Below are 16,640 nucleotides of genomic sequence, written 5' to 3' on the forward strand. Positions count from 1 at the left end.
TTAATCTGTTTCTACTGTTTCTAGCAATAGTGAGTACACAGCATTTTGTCAGTTTTCTATATAATCTATATTCTGTAGACTACATGTGCAATTTGATTACCACGTAGTAATGAGAGTCAAACTTACGATCCCATTAATGAACAGTTTCAGGAACAGTTTGAATTGAGTACTAGAGCAGTTACAGGACAACAATAAATGCTAAAATGTGCTATAGATGTGTAGATAAGCTAATGCTAGCACTAGCTAGCTTGAATAGCTTTTTGGGAGAAAATAGTGGTTAGAGATCTCAGCAGAATCCAAATTATTGTGATGGTGTGCAATAAACTTTAAATCTTTTTGCCTTTGAAACTGCTGTTTCAAAGGCAGGGACCAGGTCTGCAACTGCTGGCAGTCAACTGACATCTTCAAAGCAGTGCATCAAGACAGCAATAAAACGGTATTAAGATGGACTCTGTCTGCTATCAGTTTGCAGTTAAAGTTGGAAATTACATGCAATCTGTTTGTGATAATGCTTTGATTAGCTGTGATAAATGACCAAAAACTGTGGTGTCTATTACAGAAATTCACATTAATTGCTTAGTCCGGCCAGAACCTCCCATATATAAAACAGAAAATAAAGACTTTCCCCCACAAATAGTGATATAGTTGCTACAGTACAGCAATTTAGCTGCAAAATAACATAGGCAACCTTGCTTTCATGTATGAATAACACCCGTCAACTATTGAGGTAAGTCTCCTATTGCAAAGAGAAGCATCGCAAACAAGTTGCACTTATAGGAGCAGGCTCTGATTGATTGCAATGTGTTGGTAAATTAGACAGCAATTATTTGCAAAGCTTTGCCAATCTGTGTGGGAGTGATTATAGTTAGTCTGAGCCAGACTTTTGTTTGGAGTTTGCCTCTCTCCAGGTGACCTCTGCAATCACCTTGCAATTGAAAGTGGTAGCCCAGAGCCTGAGGGTGTTCCATGTTAAAATATAGGTGCGTGGTGGGGTACTTCCAATCAATTGTCGAATGCAAAAAATATCAATTTTCATGGTCACAAGGAGGCTGTAGTCATATTTTTTACTCTAGTGTGCCTGAGCCATTAATAATGTGGACATGTAGATACCAAAAATGCTGAACAGTAGCCTACGTCTGAATGTTAAACAAGCCCTTGATGCACAGAATAGCCACACTCTAGAGCACACACTACTTAATTATCTGATTTACTCTTAATGGGAGTATAATTTGCAACGTGAATACTATTCTACATTCAATTAGAATAAAAACTCCAATCTGAAAACATAAACTTTGCAAAAATATTTATCAAGATCATAAATCAAATGAGAAGTGGAGTCATTTTCTCAAAGTTTTCCGTACAGCAATTTTGCAACTATTGGAGTCAGCCCCTGCAGAAATACTACACGTTTAAGTAATGTCCTTCATGACTTAAATGGCTTCATCAAGCAGCAACTATACTATACTGCATGCTGCACTGCAAGTTAGAACTATGCTACCGTTCATATTAGACTAAAATAACCTCAACTCTTTTGCAAAATGAGAGGAAAACGGGGCAAATAAAACTCAAACAAGCAAAGTGTGAAAGCAAGCAAATTTCTTACTTAATGCTTTTAGAGTTGATCATGTTACATGATGTCTGTTTAAGTCAAGGATCTGAATACTTCCTCCATCAGACAGCTGTTGTTTGCAGAAGTAAATAATAGATGTGATTACACTCGATTCTAGCAGATGTGCATGTGAGTTAGTGACAGAAAACCATTTTTGCATTGCATTAAAAAGTTGATGTGATAGATGAGATGAGTCAGACTGAGGCACAGATGAGTCACACATTCAGACCAGTTCTTTCAGTTTTGTGCACTATGTCTCCTCAACATTTTGATAAGTATTTCGTAAGTACTGTACAATAGGCCAAGAGGTGTGAAGCTGATAAATTGGCACTTGCTATCCAAATCTCATGTACTGTTACTTTCTCATAACATGGCTGTATACTTCACAGACTGAAGTTTGAACACACAGAAAGCTAGACCACCTCTATATGTGGTTTTAACTAGATTGCCCCTGAAGTTGCTCCTATATTTATTTCTTATGTTAATATTCTTGGTATAATATTTTATACCAAGTATGATTAACAGATATATTCAATAGATTAGTAATATAGACAGACCACAAAGTATGTAGTCAATAAAGCAAAAAGTTAAAGCAAAAGTTAAATAGTTTAAGTTGGCCCTCAGGGCTTGCATGAACTGAGTTGGTCAGTTTGATCACAGATTTAAACTAAAGGTTGCTCTTTTATAAGGAAGTCACCCCCCCTCCCCCCATGCACACACACCTTGGATTGCTTTTCAGACTGTTTTAAGAGTCATTATTGTCCCAGCCAAGGCAGAACTGCTTCCCATTTGCCCAGAGACATTGTTAATAAGCAATTTATTTTGAAGCCAAATTGAGAGAGGCGATCTCTATTGAAACAGCTTTTGTTTTTGTGTCTCTTTACTGCCTTTGACAGCATACTTTCCCTATCTGCAGGCAATTATTAGGAGCTGTATTAAGTCTGTCTGAGGGGAATTGATTTGAGCTCCATTCATCTGCTTTGTCTCATTTGTACACATGCACACACAGACATTCACAGAGCAAGGGCAGTAGTTTTTTTTTCTAGGACACACTGGTCCTGCTTTTGGCAAGCGCACATGAGAGGGCTTTTGTGGGGATTGGGTAAAGAGGCCGACGAATGTGTACGAGCAGACAGAAGTGTGTGTGTGTGTGTGTGTGTGTGTGTGTGTGTGTGTGTGTGTGTGTGTGTGTGTGTGTGTGTGTAAAAGAAAGAAATACTGATATACCACACAAAATAAATGGAAAATTATTGTTGTATCCTCGAAGTAGTTGTACTCATACAAATTGGGTAATTCGACTCTGCGTGCTCGAAACAGGGAGCACCTGGACTCGGAGGAGAAGCAAATAATCTCCCTTTAAACAAAAAGTGCATAGACACACATGCACAGCAAACACACACGATCCATTCAACCATTATAAAAGCTAACTGGTTTGTCATGGCCTTTCCTCCAAGGGAGAGCAGCCATACCCACAGAAGAGGGAACTATTGTCTATATTGTTGGAGCCCATCTGGTAGTAAGGAAAAGACAGGCTGACAGTTCTGTCCTCATTTGGCTTGGCTAGTTCCATTGAGAGCAGTATATCGTATATCAGAGAGCTGGGAAGTGTACAAAACACACATTGCTGCTATCTTATATTATATTCAGCTGTCTGTTATATAAAGTATCAATTGGCTTTAACAGAGCATTTTTGCTGAGATATTTCCTCACTGTTTTGCATTGTTCTAGTCTGAAATTGTATTTCAGTTTACCTCAAGAGGAAACATACCACACTCACACATGCATACGTCCATAGTAGAGTATAAAAATAAGACTGGAACCAAAAGAGTAGCAGCTTTTATTTGCGAGAGTGTACTAAACGGCAAATGAGTCAGCTGAGTCATGCAGCCAAAAACATGGAAATCTGTCAAGATGCCCATGCTACACGAGCTGATGGAAACAAAAGGTTTCCTTCAGCTAAATATAGAGCTGTTGGACTCATTTGGGAAAATTACACAATCCCAGATCAGTGCTTTTATACTGGTTTTAGGTTAGATGAAGGGTTTTTGCTGTATAACTTACCTGAATTGCTGTGATTAAGATGTTAAAGAAGAATATGGCTTGGGGCATGTTACATTTTTCTTAACAGATGGTTTTGGAGGCACTCAGGCCGGGCCTGGGTCACAACAGACCTATTTCAGTGTAATGTAGCACACCATCAAATCTCTTCTCCAACATAGAGTCTGTGTTATAAAATATGACTACAGAGCCCTTTAAGGGTATTTATATTTTATGGGCTAAGAAAAAAGACAGAGGGCATGTGGGTCTAATTCTCTATCCATTTTCCCTCTTTTGATTTTATTTGCTTTTATTGTGTTCTCTTCTTTCTCCTCTGCTTTTGCACTCGTCCTACAGATTTGCCCACTGATTACTGTGGGTACATAAAGGAAAAAATTGAGGCTCAGTGTAAGTGTGACAGCAAAAGAAATAGAAAGGAAATGTGAAAGGTGTTTACAAGCTATGAAATACACACTGGTTGTACATGCAATATATAACCTGTGTGACTTTTCTTCTTCAGAACATACTTATGATGCAGGTATAGAAAAATGAAGAAAAAAAGGTACAGAAGATATGTGCAGGGCAATGAAATGGAAATGAATAGAGTGATATAGAGAGCTGCATGAGTAATGAGTCAAATTATGATTTGGGCGTCGTACAGAGCTGCTGCAGGTATGATGGATTCCTCTTCTTTCTGCGCCTGCGAAGGACGTAGCTCTCCTACTCTCAGTAAGCTCTCTGTGTGCTGCACCTCCACACATGCAAGTGTTTGATATTGTGTCTGTGTTCATGGGAGTGCGGCTTGGTTGTAAAAGCTGTTTACTGTGGGTAATGGTATGTTAAATGTGAGTGTCCCCAGGGTTAACTGCCAAACTGTAGTAAAACTTAACCATAGAAAGAGTCTGCCTGTGTGAGCCAGCCTTTTTACTGTTAGCCACCAGGTGGCTGAAGTGCTGACCAGGAAAAGAAAAAACATTTCTAATTTATGTACATAAGAATGTGGATTTCATTTGCCTTTTTCTTTTTTGAGATTGGGAGAAAATTCACATTGGAAACATGTGGAACCCACAGATTTCTATCAAATGTACATTTTTCTTATTTTATTTATGTCAGCGACAACACTGCAACATTTAATAGATGCTTTATAACACTCACACAAACAACGAGATGGGTCCTTATATGTTCTTGCAGCTACATTACTGTTACATTTTATCAAATGTAAATGTAGTAGTTAAATGTGTCAGTATTTTCCCATAGGGTTATATGAAACCATATTTCATTTACAAGGGCTAAATCAAAATTTTAAGCTGATAACACTGAAATATCTATTTTATGGCTACTTTCTGAATTAGTGGAGAAATCTATCCTGACGTTTCACTTCTGTTCCTTGCAGGACGGGCATTGCTGCGTTTAAATGGGGAGAAGTTGGAGAGGATGGGCATTGTCCAGGAGACACTAAGGCAGGAGGTCCTCCAACAGGTCCTCCAGCTGCAGGTCAGAGAAGAGGTCCGCAACCTGCAGCTCCTTAGTAGAAGTAAGATCTCAAGTTTTTGTGAGCGAATAACCACGCTGCTGTGCACTTCTGTTTTGTGCCTGTAATTGTGTGCTGGTGTATTGATGTGAGAGAGGGAACAATAACAAGAGACAGGGGAAGAGCAGTTGGGCTTGGTTAAATTGGGAGGAGGCAGTGTGAGACCATTGATGCCTGCTGTGACATACGTGGAGTTGGGCATTCAAGTGCAATTGTTTGTGGCTGTGTGGTTTTATTGAAGGGAGCCCTTGATTTGCTGCACTGCCTCTGAATGGTGACTTCGGTAAATTCTTTTATTTTCCAGCCATCAATAAACTTGCTCAGGCAGGCACTGCTGACCTGGATTCAGACGTTGATGTGGTTTGTGTCTTAAAAGGAGTGTTTTTCTTTTTATCTGCTGCGGTGATTGTTTTCTGTGCGCATTGATGACTGGGTGGCATCAAAGGGAAACACGTGCACAGTCTCCTTTCTCTGTATGAGCACGATTATATGGTTATTTAAAGCTTCCAACATTTTCAGTACATTTTATATTCCAACTTTAGCAGAATTACCTCATCCAATAAGCCAAATGTAATGATGATAAGTGCCATAGTTTTTCTTGGTGTAAGAGTTTGTATTCAAAGCCAAATGCGGGGCACCTTCACTCAGTTTAAACACTATAATCTTCAAGATCATGACCTATATCAAGAAGCAGCAACATCCTGGCTGAGCACATACCTTGAATAAAAGGGATTCTGCAACATTTAAGGGGAATTGCAAGAAGCTTACAGTCTTAGTCGTTTCTAGATTCCATCCATCCATCCATCCATTCGCTTCCGCTTATCCTTTTCAGGGTCGCGGGGGGCGCTGGAGCCTATCCCAGCTGTCATAGGGCGAGAGGCAGGGTACACCCTGGACAGGTCGCCAGTCTGTTGCAGGGCCAACACACAGGGACAGACAACCATTCACACTCACATTCACTCGCACATTCACACCTAGTGACAATTTGGATTATCCAATCCTATCCCCACAAGCTGCGTGTCTTTGGACGGTGGGAGGAAGCCGGAGTACCCGGAGGGAACCCACGCAAACACGGGGAGAACATGCAAACTTCCACACAGAAAGACCCCGGCCTGATGGTGGAATTGAACTCAGGACCTTCTTGCTGTGCGGCAACAGTGCTAACCACCGTGCCACCGTGCTGCGTTTCTAGATTGTTCAAGCTTAAAACAAAAAATGTCTCGAGGTTTCAGATTATCCTGAAGAACAAAGCTTTTTCTGCAAAATTCAAGAAAAAAAATGCCCAGTCTCCCTTAACATGAGTGTTTTTGTCTAAAATTGATTATTTTGTTAAATCAGGCTGAGCAGTGAAGTTGTTTTTGTCATCAAGTGATCATCATCAACTGATGGCACAAGGGCTCTTATAATCACCAGTTAGATACAAACAAGTAAATGAAACACTCCTTGTACTTTGACAAGCTCTCCACTTTCAGTATCTGATCATGCATGCTGCTGAAGTTACTGTTTGGTTTTCTGCATATTCCTACTTGCTGCAGACCACTTTGAGGTAAGTGCGGGAAAAATATGTTTATGTGAATTTTAATCTTTCAGTGGCCCATACATAAAGCTGTGTACAGAGCCAGAGAGACGGAAGAGCTACACATCTGGGGTTACAGCACGAAGCTGTACAAAAATCCTGCATGGTTGTGCACTGTTGTCAAGGCATGGACAAGTTTGCCAGTTAAACATCTACAACAAACTAACAACAATAAAGATGAGGCGTAAATCATCTTCAGTTTGAGATATAGTGAAGCAGTGAAGAGAGTTTATGTGGTTTAAAATATTATCATGTGATAGTTTGAATTTACATTCAGTAATGAAAACACTGGAGTTGTAGTTCTCTATTAATAAAAATGAATTCTTTAGAGCTTAGAAGCAAAGGTTGTGCCTGAAAGAGCACTAATGTAGATATATTCGGGGTGAGAGGTTGGGGTTGCAGAAAATGTTTGAGAATTGCTGAATTAAGAATTGTAATTGGTATAAAACCCCTACAGTAATTAATGAATAACAAGAAACAGCACACAGGACTGAATTGGGTGACTACTAAAGACTAAATTCTAATTTGTTTCAGTAAAAGGTGCTGCACTTTCTTTGAAGTGGTAATTATATAAAATCAGTCTCAGGTTAGCACTCAGTACTGTTTGACACGGATGGACCACTCCCTCTCATCTTTTTGCCTCATTCACTTCACTTACAGATATAGAATGTAAAAGTGCATTTGATGGCATGCGTGCCAACCAAGCATGCTGTATTAAATTAAGCTGAATTAAACTGAGACATGTGATGCAACTTACTGGTAGGCAGAATTGCTTTTGGAAACTTCTATTAACTGCAAAATGCATTGCAATGCAAATGTAATTTCCCAGTTCAGCAGCCTCTGACTTTAAGCTATAAGGCCAAGCTAATTTGGTGCCCTCATAAAACACCTGAGTTTCACAGGGTTGCAGGGTATTCAAAGGTGATAAAGGCAGGTCGAAGTGTGAACCCTTGGAAGAAGCGATAATGGGGATGTTTCAGTGGCTGAAATGAAATGAGAAGTGTTATGAGGTGGTGTGATGTGATGAGGTGCTGATGAGGTGCTCATCTCAGGAAAAGGTGAAGGTCTGGACTGAAACTGGTTTAGTGTAAGATAACAATCTTGTCATTTTCTAAAAAAACAAGTTAATGTTGCAATCAACTTCATGTAACCAGTGTCAAAGTCATCCACAATTTTATTGTCAGAACTTATCAGAAGTAGAGGAGAAAGAGGCACAGCTGTTTTCTAGCCTAAAGTCAAACATCGCAGTTTATTGTCAGTGCCTCAGCCAACTTGTATCTTAACCATTCCAGTAACATGGCTGTAGAAATAAGACACCAATGGCTGTCATTTAACTGACCATTTTCATCCAAACCACTGATCCCACTGCTTTTGTATGATTTTGGTGTGTCTGTAGCTCAGGTGGTAGAGCATGTCACCTACAAATCAGAAGACTGGTCATTCGATCGCGGGCTGCTCCAGTCTGCATGCCAAAAATCCTCGGGCAAGACACTAACCAGGTTGCTCTCCAGTGCATCCATCAGAGTGTGAATGTTAGACACAAAGCACAAAGTGCTTGTATAAATGAGTGTGACTAGGTGAATGAGGCATGTTGTTTAAAGCATTTTGAGTGTTCAGGTAGAGTAGAGAGGCACTACATAAGAACCAGTCCATTTACCATTTGCCATAAAGCTTCATAGAGACATTTATGGCCCGCAGATTATCCTCTTATTTCCAAAAGTTCCAAAACTCTTCCTTTATCCCTACCAAAAAAAAATAATATTTAAATTTTTTAGTAAAATATATTTCTGATGGAATTAAGTTTCTGTGGATCAGTCACCAGGTGGGGCTGGGTTAAGATGGAAAAAATATGCTGATGTGAGGAGAAAAGGGAATGAGGCTGACGTTTTGGCTTGTGAGTCAGATGTGGAGAAGGATGCTGATGGTGAAACGGAAGATAGAGAGAAAGAAAGAAAGAAGCAGACTCACTCAGTGGTTAATGCATATTAGGATTTAGACTTGTTCATCTTTGCTCACTCCACACACACTTCTAACTATTCTCCCTGAATGATTCGCCCAATACACTTTCAATTCTGGGGTGATTTAGCAGAGCCGTCATACCAGCTGTCAGGTCTGATTCATCTCCAGTGGATTTACCAAAAATTAAATATTGATCTCACAATAACTTTTTAAAAAAAAGGGGGGGGGGGGGGGGGGGGGGTGAAAATACAGATGCAGCAGTAAAGCTGAATCTGATGGGAGCTTGTCTCTGATCTGAGCCGCGATAGCACACTTTAACGCAACCCTTACAAGGCTCTCACATTATTGATGTCAGGATTGTAGAAGGCTCTGTTCAGTAATTCTTAAGCTTTTACAAGCAGTGCAGACTTTCTCTGTCTCTCTCCAATTCATTAAAAAAGCTGAAACAGAGCTGTGATACAAAATTAAAGGGACAAATTATAGACAGGAGCACCTAAACACCTGGAGGGTACGATTTAAATATGGAGAGGTGAAAAAGACAAGACTAGTGTGCCATAAAAAGGAGGACAGAGAGCTGAGACTGGAGGTGAAGTGTTTAACAGAGAAAAATACTGGAACTGAAATTAACAGATCACAGAGATAAAGAAATGAGACAGGTGAAGAGGTTAATAAAGGGACATTGATACTTGATCTGATTTCACTTTCATTCTCTGACTACGGGGCCCTACTTTTCTGCTTCTTGTTAATCTGCGTAAAGCAGGCTCAGTTGCTTAAAGCAATGTAATAACATTTCACACTCAGCCAAGAATGAGATTACTTTGGCTGCAAATTATGGTTGAAAATGCTCTTCTGCATGCGATACCCAGTGAAAAACAAAACTCTTGTCTGTGGATAAAAGGGAATTTTGTCTGTTATTTGATGTCCATAAAAATTGTGGAAAGATTTTTTTTAAGATGTTCCCCATCTGGAAATTTTGATTATTAAATTAAAACATTTCATGATATTTCCGTACCCTGAGAAAATAGCAAAATAAAACTGGAGGTGCAGGAATGCAAAAATAGACTAAAACACTAGATGGGATGGTTGGAGGGGGATGTTTTGGCCTCCACTGCACCAGCTGCGAATGTTCATTTTTAAGATGTCTTTCACAAGTCACCCAACTTCATGAAAGCCCGTGACTAAACTGCTACTCTGCCCTTTAAAGGTTGGCTGTGGTGACTTCGATGGTTAGGTATTTTTGGTTTCTGTAATAGCAGCCCTTCCTGTGAGCCTCGGAAAAACACATAATCTCTTAAAGTCCTCACAAGCCTTTTCTTTCCTCCCTAAACTCCTGGTATTCACTTCTAAAGACTGCTATATTTTTCTCATTGGCTTCTTTTTTCTTTCCTTCTACCATATAAAACATGAATGGAAACAACATAAATAAAACTGATGTTTTAGAAAACACACAGTTCATTTTCAGTCATTGCTGCAGATCCATGTAATGGATCTTGTCTTACTTACTGACCACTCAAAGCACTTTACAACTCACCTGCCTCACAGCCATAATCGATTAAGAATCACCAATTAACCTATAATTCGGGTCTTTTGATTCTAGGCTGAAGGCAGTGTACCTTGAAGAAATCCATCCTAATCAGAGAGAAAGCAAGAAAAGTCCACAAAGAAAGGCCCAAGCAGGGCAGGAGATTCAAACTAGGAACCTTAAGCAGCCTATCACTGTGCTTTAAAAATACATAACTTGTTTGGGACACTAAAAAGCCCAAGGTAAACTCTTAAGGCACACATATATATTCATGTTTGAGGAAAAAAAGAACCCTACATCAATTGGCATGTTTTCAGTTATTCTTTTGACTCTATTGTTATATATGGGCATTTTTGATAACATGACATGAAATTTTTTGCTTTGCAATAGCTCATCTGGCCTCCTTCACCTAATAAGATGTGTTCATGCAGTCCAAGAGTCTTGTTGCTTCTGGTTCCCCTCCAGTGCTCTTTTGAAATTGGCCAAGTTTCTCTCAGACGGGATGTTTGGTTTCCAAGTGCCTCCTTGCCTTATTTGGCACCATGTTCATATTAGACGACTTCTCCTGACAGATGACACGCTGAGGCTGAGGGCTGCTGACATCCGCGGTCTAGCAGAAGTCATAAGAAAGGGGGATTTTAAGATCATTCCTGATAGCTTCTTCTCCCTGTTTTCAGAGGGTCTGCGGTCACATTGTTGGTAGATGTGTTTGGTTCATGCAAGAAAATGATTCATGTTCCCCTATCTGAAATCTTGTTACGCTCTTTGCTAAACCAGGGTTTAATGTGTTACACTATGATAATTCCTACCCTCCAGAAACAACATGAAATGACTTAGTTCAGTTTTACAGAAACCTCTTAAAAAACAGGGAATAGAATTTGCATCTGTATTGGAAAAAGGGGGCCACAGCTATCAGATATTGGATATGTTTTATTTAGTTTTACGGCATGTAAATAATAGTCAAGTAATTGTCAGTGATGAGTAATGATCAGGCAAATGAACAATAAGGGAATTGATAGTAATCTTTTGCATATAAAATACCAATCATCTATCTAACCCATCCAACCATAGAGAGGCAGATTCCAGTGAGATAAATGTGTTCTGATAGTCAGGGTCCATTTCATGGTTAAAAACAAAGTCCAGCTCACAATGATGTGACTCTTGGAACATAACCCACCTCACTCCTTTACATATTGTTTAATATTAGACTGAAAAACTTTTGGAATTCACTATTATAAACTTTTTATCCACTTTTTAAGTCTGCAGACAGTAAGCGTTTGAAATGCAAAACATTTGAAAGAATGTAGATTTACATCCCAGCATCAAAGCTAAATGCAAATTTATACATGAGCACATCCATCCTGGCAGTACTATGCAGCATACAATACTGCTCTTCATGTATACAACCCTGCTACTGTTGGGAAAGGTGCGGTGCCTTATCTTTTTTTGTGTGTGTGGATCTTTTATTTGTACTTTTACACACTCCATTTCAAGTGTTCTCGGTAGAATTGGTTGCTTTATTTTAGTCAGCAAGTGAAAGGTAAGGTTGATGTCTTTCAAAGCCCAGAGCCACAGCTCTCTTAGGGCAACGTAAACCATGCAGGGGTTGTAACATCTTGAATGCTTTGGGAGAGAGGATTCACATCAGAGCCCAGTGGGAGATCCACCTTCCCTCTTCCTCTTAGCCACTGGTTGCGAATAATATCTTTATAACATACTGTCAGAAACCCCCCCCCCTTCTTCTTCAACATATCAATTTTTCATCAGTCATTCTGTGCATTTGTATGCAGCCATCTGCCAATTGACTCTTTCCAGTAATTATCTAAAACTGATGAAGTTGCAATTAACCTCTACAAAACACCTGACGCCACCCACCCACCCCCAAATGCAAAAAGAAACCCTGTCAATAGCACTTTGGCTGCCTTAGGAGACTGCCTTGGTAACCTTTTTGCTCTGAATCGATTCTGTGATGTTGCCCATCCTTGCACAGCTTTACTCAGAGCTCCCTATGGTGCCTGCCAGCTAAATTAGAATATGAATGAAACTCTGAGCGTGACAGACAGAGAAGAAGGAGGAACATGTCATTTCTCCTCAGAACAAATTTTGCTCAGTTGCGTTTCACCCCCATCCCCCCTTCTTCCCCTCCACCTCCCCTCCTCTGCTTCATCTAGGCTCTGACGACTCCATAGGGAGCTCATTTAAAAGAATTTCTATCACAGAAACTGTTTTCTCTTTGTCTGTGCAAGCCTCAAGTCATATCAGCGCTTCTCTATCCTGTCTGCTTTTCCATTCTGTCCCTCTGTTGTTTCCTGGTCGAGGTTTACTACCATTCTACGTTACATCTGTCTGTGTTGGCTGCAAATCTACAGACAGGTATTGTCTCTTCCTTGGCAATCAGAAGAGGAGGGCTTGGAGCTGAAATGCCAACAGTCTGGGAAAGAAAAGTCCGCCGTTCTGCTGACACTGGTGTCGTTTTAGGATGCAACAAACTGGCTAGTTGTCAGGGAAACCACCTGGTTGAATCTGTTGTTTGAAAAGACCCAAGAATAGATAATTAGAGTAGAAAAAAAGGTTTGCTAATTAAATCCCTTTTTTTGTAAAGATTCGTAGCCTTTTCTACCTCCAATTATTAATCATTTATTGTCTTTTTCACTACTTAGTACCATTATTCTACTTCTTAATCAGTCTGCCAGTGCTTGTCCAAATTACTGTTTGTTTTGGAGACTGTTGCTCTGTGACTGAGTACAGCGTATTACATCAACAGAGATTAATCACAAAAGTTTCACAGTAGTGTAAATGTGGTTTTATATTGTACTCGGAACAACAAGCATGAATTTTATTCTGTTGTTCGGTGGTTGTCTTTTTCCCCCACTTCTTTAGTTGAGCCTATGAAAAATGCAAACAACAACACAGTTTGATAGCCATGAAATAGTAGTTTTACACCAACATGGTGATTCCCAAAGAGGAGCATGCTGTATCTCTATACATTGTGCAGTCCCCCCCCCCGCCCCCCGATAAAAAAAAAAAAAAAAAAACCTGAGGAGACTGAACCAGGCCTGAAGACAATCCACTGCAGATGAATAGTATCTTGGGGGGGAGAAAAAGATCTGACACAGGATTATAGAGATGTGTCTGGTCCTTCCATTTATCCATCTACAGTTCACCAAAACCACAATGAAAGGTTGCTGACAATAAGGCATCCTTACTGAGACAAATACTTGGATATTAGAAAGACTCTTAGATACGTCTGTGCTCTCAGGACAGCACAGACTTGCACTGAGTGCATACAGAACAAGCATACCAACAGAGAGAAATGTGTATTAACTATTTACTGAGGTCACAAAGGAGTATGATGTAAGAACAAACTAGTGCTGCACTTTCAACCTCTTTTGCATGTGAATCTTATTTATGTATTCCCCTCTCTCTTCTCTCCCCTCTCTGCAGCCTCCTTTGGAAATTTCTCTTAGCTCATCCCTGGATCCATTTAGTGGCCCTTTCCCTCATCCCTTGTCACAATACGTCTCTAGGAGCCATGGAAGAGCTGCTGTCTTCAAATATGTGAGCGGAGAATCAACGAGTGAAAGGGGAGAGGACGAGCCTATAGACTACATGCCAACCAGTCTGGAGGATTCTCATTCAACACGGCCAATCGGGTTTACAGACACTGAGACAGAGACAAAACCCCCGCTCTAGGCAGGGTTACCCCCTGTAACATACGATAAGATGATAAGATGAAAAGATGAAAGATTAACAATCTTTGTGATGATGTTTGCCTGGCGCGGGTATATCTTCGGTCATAGCAAATCTCCTTTTGGTTTCCTTTCTCAGCTGGAATGCACTGATTGAGTAATTTCAGCAGAAGCTGTTGAAATTATATGTATTTGACATAAGTAGCGGTTATTGAATGAATTATTTTTTGACATGGTTTCACTTAGTTTGTAATAAGCATTTGGCCCAGTGGCAAAGGAAATGTGGATGTAACCATAGATTTATAGGCAGAGCTACAATTTAGACAATGGAACCTTACATTTAATCTTTATCTCCCTGTAAAGTAACAACCATGAGCCTATTCAAAGGTAATTAGAGCTTTTGTTAAAAGCATTTGACTAATGCCAGTTTAATCAACCCCTCACCCACGTGTCACACTGCATTTTCCTCTCAGGACATCGGTTTCAGAATTTGCAGGCTTGGAAGATGAACATTAACACTTCAGGCTGAATGTCATTCCCACAATAAAATTTTTGTATTGTGACTAATCTGCAGTATTACAGTGAGAATTTAGAAATATATATTATAGGGTGTGAGCATTGTAGAGTAACATACACTTTAATGTGTGTATACTGTAACAGTTCTTTGGTCTTTTATTAATGAAATGGATCCAAGGGGCTCACAGAGTTAATGAGATTATAATTGCTTGATAAAGCAATAATGCAAGTGCTAAAAGGTGAAGAAGATGCACATCTGTAGAGATGGGATGCGCCGTGTGAGTGTCTGCTGACGGAAATATACACCTTGCCCTCTACAGTGGCAGTATTTGCAAGCCTTGTAGTTTCAGTCCTTTGTCTGTGATCATGTATACTGTATGTCACCTCTTACACACAGATACAACAAGAAGGATGAGTCTCCGTTTGTGTTCCATCTTGTTTCTGTCCCTGATGTGACGCTGTACTGTCAAATGGTCAGAAAACAAGATACGGTTGAGATTCCCACTGTGAACGAAACCAGCACCTTTGATGTCCTCCTAGGCAACAGCAGACAGCGACGATGACAATGATGCTCAAGACAGATGACTAAATCAGTGAAATGAAACGTTAAAAAAAAAAAAACACAACTTCCAAAACATCTGCACCAACCATCTTCCAACTGTCCTTTTACAAGGACGCTTTTGAGTAATGTGAGATATCGACTGTTAAATGGGAAGAAAACACACTTTTATTTTTAGATGAAAAAATGTACTGTAAATACTGGTTTACATTGACTGATGATTTATGACCTGCAAAAGGAGAAAATGTTTCTCTGTTTTACAGATTCAACAGTGGATGGAATGGAAAATGATGAAAGCTGTCATCATGTTTTTTGAATAAACTAACTGAGATGAATTGTTGGTTGAGTTTTTAATCGGCAGCCTTTGAAATGCATGTATTTGACAGTAAAATAACAATGGGGGAGGGGGGGGAGGCACAACAAATGACGCTAAAAAGAGGAGACAAGACAAAGAAAGGCATAAAACAAAGAATGGAAAAGAAACAAAAAAACAAGCCCCAGAATAACACTTCAGCCTGATATACACCGCCAAAACCTATGAATCAACCCTTTATTTAGTCAGTCTTACAATATAACATCCAACATTTTTCCAAGATAGAGAGATATTTTAAGTTAAAATCATTTTCAAAACTACAATTGGTTCCTCTAACCTTCTTGAAACACAGCGTCTGAACGATTGGAAACAAATTTTTGGCAAGCAGTGCTCCCATTATCAAATTATCTACAGAGCCAAACGATAGATTGTCCTCTCTGTTTCGACAAATCAACCCGAGTCTCTCTTGGAAAGGAAATTGGTTTGGATATTTTGAAATAAATACACCAGACACATCCAAAAATAAATGCAACACTGTTCCATTTTTAGTTTTGAAGCTGTTAAAAAGGTTGATTTGATGGTCAAATAATGTTTAAGACTTCTAAAAAAATTAATATGTAGCTTAAACTGTGAAATAACATTTTTATTTTCTTGCTAAACATAGAGAAATGCAACTTGTGGGTTTCTACCTTCATTATACATAAGCAAAGATGAAAATGCATAGAAACATTTCATTTTATTTTGTTTCACACATGGTAAAACAGTAATTCATTTCCTACACACAAACCTTTGTTTCAATTAAAATAACACTGTATCCATGCATGAAAAGAAGCAGGAAGAAGAATAAATTCTTATTCACGCCTATCTATAACAGTGCAAGTAGGCACTGACAACCAAAATACACTCTGACACTATTCTACACACAACAAAACAAAACAAAACAAACAAAACAGCAATCAGCAATGAGCAATACCACTAAATAGCAAATTAAAAAGGATAATTCTTTCTATAATTAACTCCTGTTATTTTAATCTTCTTCATATTGGTTTAACATTTTATTCTTATAGCACCTTTTAAATTGATAAACATTGTACAACCCTTAAGATGATGATGGAGAGAATTCCACATTCTTATACCTATAACAGTTGGACTCATTTGCCTTTGAGTGGTCCGAACAAACCTTAAAATAAAACTTCCTTCTACTATCCCCATTTTCTGAACAAAATACAAATAATCTTTGTAACTTCAGAGGCAATGTTTTATTTTTTGCCCTAAACATAATTAATAATGTCTATAATTTCACTATATCTTCTAATTTTAATCATTTCA

At 39.2% G+C, this 16,640-nt stretch overlaps 1 protein-coding gene across 2 annotated transcripts in view; it reads left to right on the plus strand.

Annotated features, from left to right (window-relative positions):
- LOC146364474 (sterile alpha motif domain-containing protein 10-like) overlaps nt 1-15,333 on the plus strand; it is a 54,027-nt gene extending 38,694 nt beyond the window's left edge. For both annotated transcript variants that reach the window (XM_084918320.1, XM_084918321.1), the window contains 2 exons: nt 5,040-5,180; nt 13,679-15,333. In XM_084918320.1, coding sequence (XP_084774446.1) covers nt 5,040-5,180; nt 13,679-13,701 — 164 coding nt within the window. In that variant the 3' untranslated portion in view covers nt 13,702-15,333. The remainder of the gene's footprint in view (nt 1-5,039; nt 5,181-13,678) is intronic.
- Nucleotides 15,334-16,640: the final 1,307 nt, after the last annotated feature.

The sequence above is a fragment of the Perissodus microlepis genome, chromosome 20 (assembly GCF_051167445.1).
Source record: "Perissodus microlepis isolate ML-2025 ecotype Zambia chromosome 20, ASM5116744v1, whole genome shotgun sequence".
NCBI lineage: Eukaryota > Metazoa > Chordata > Actinopteri > Cichliformes > Cichlidae > Perissodus > Perissodus microlepis.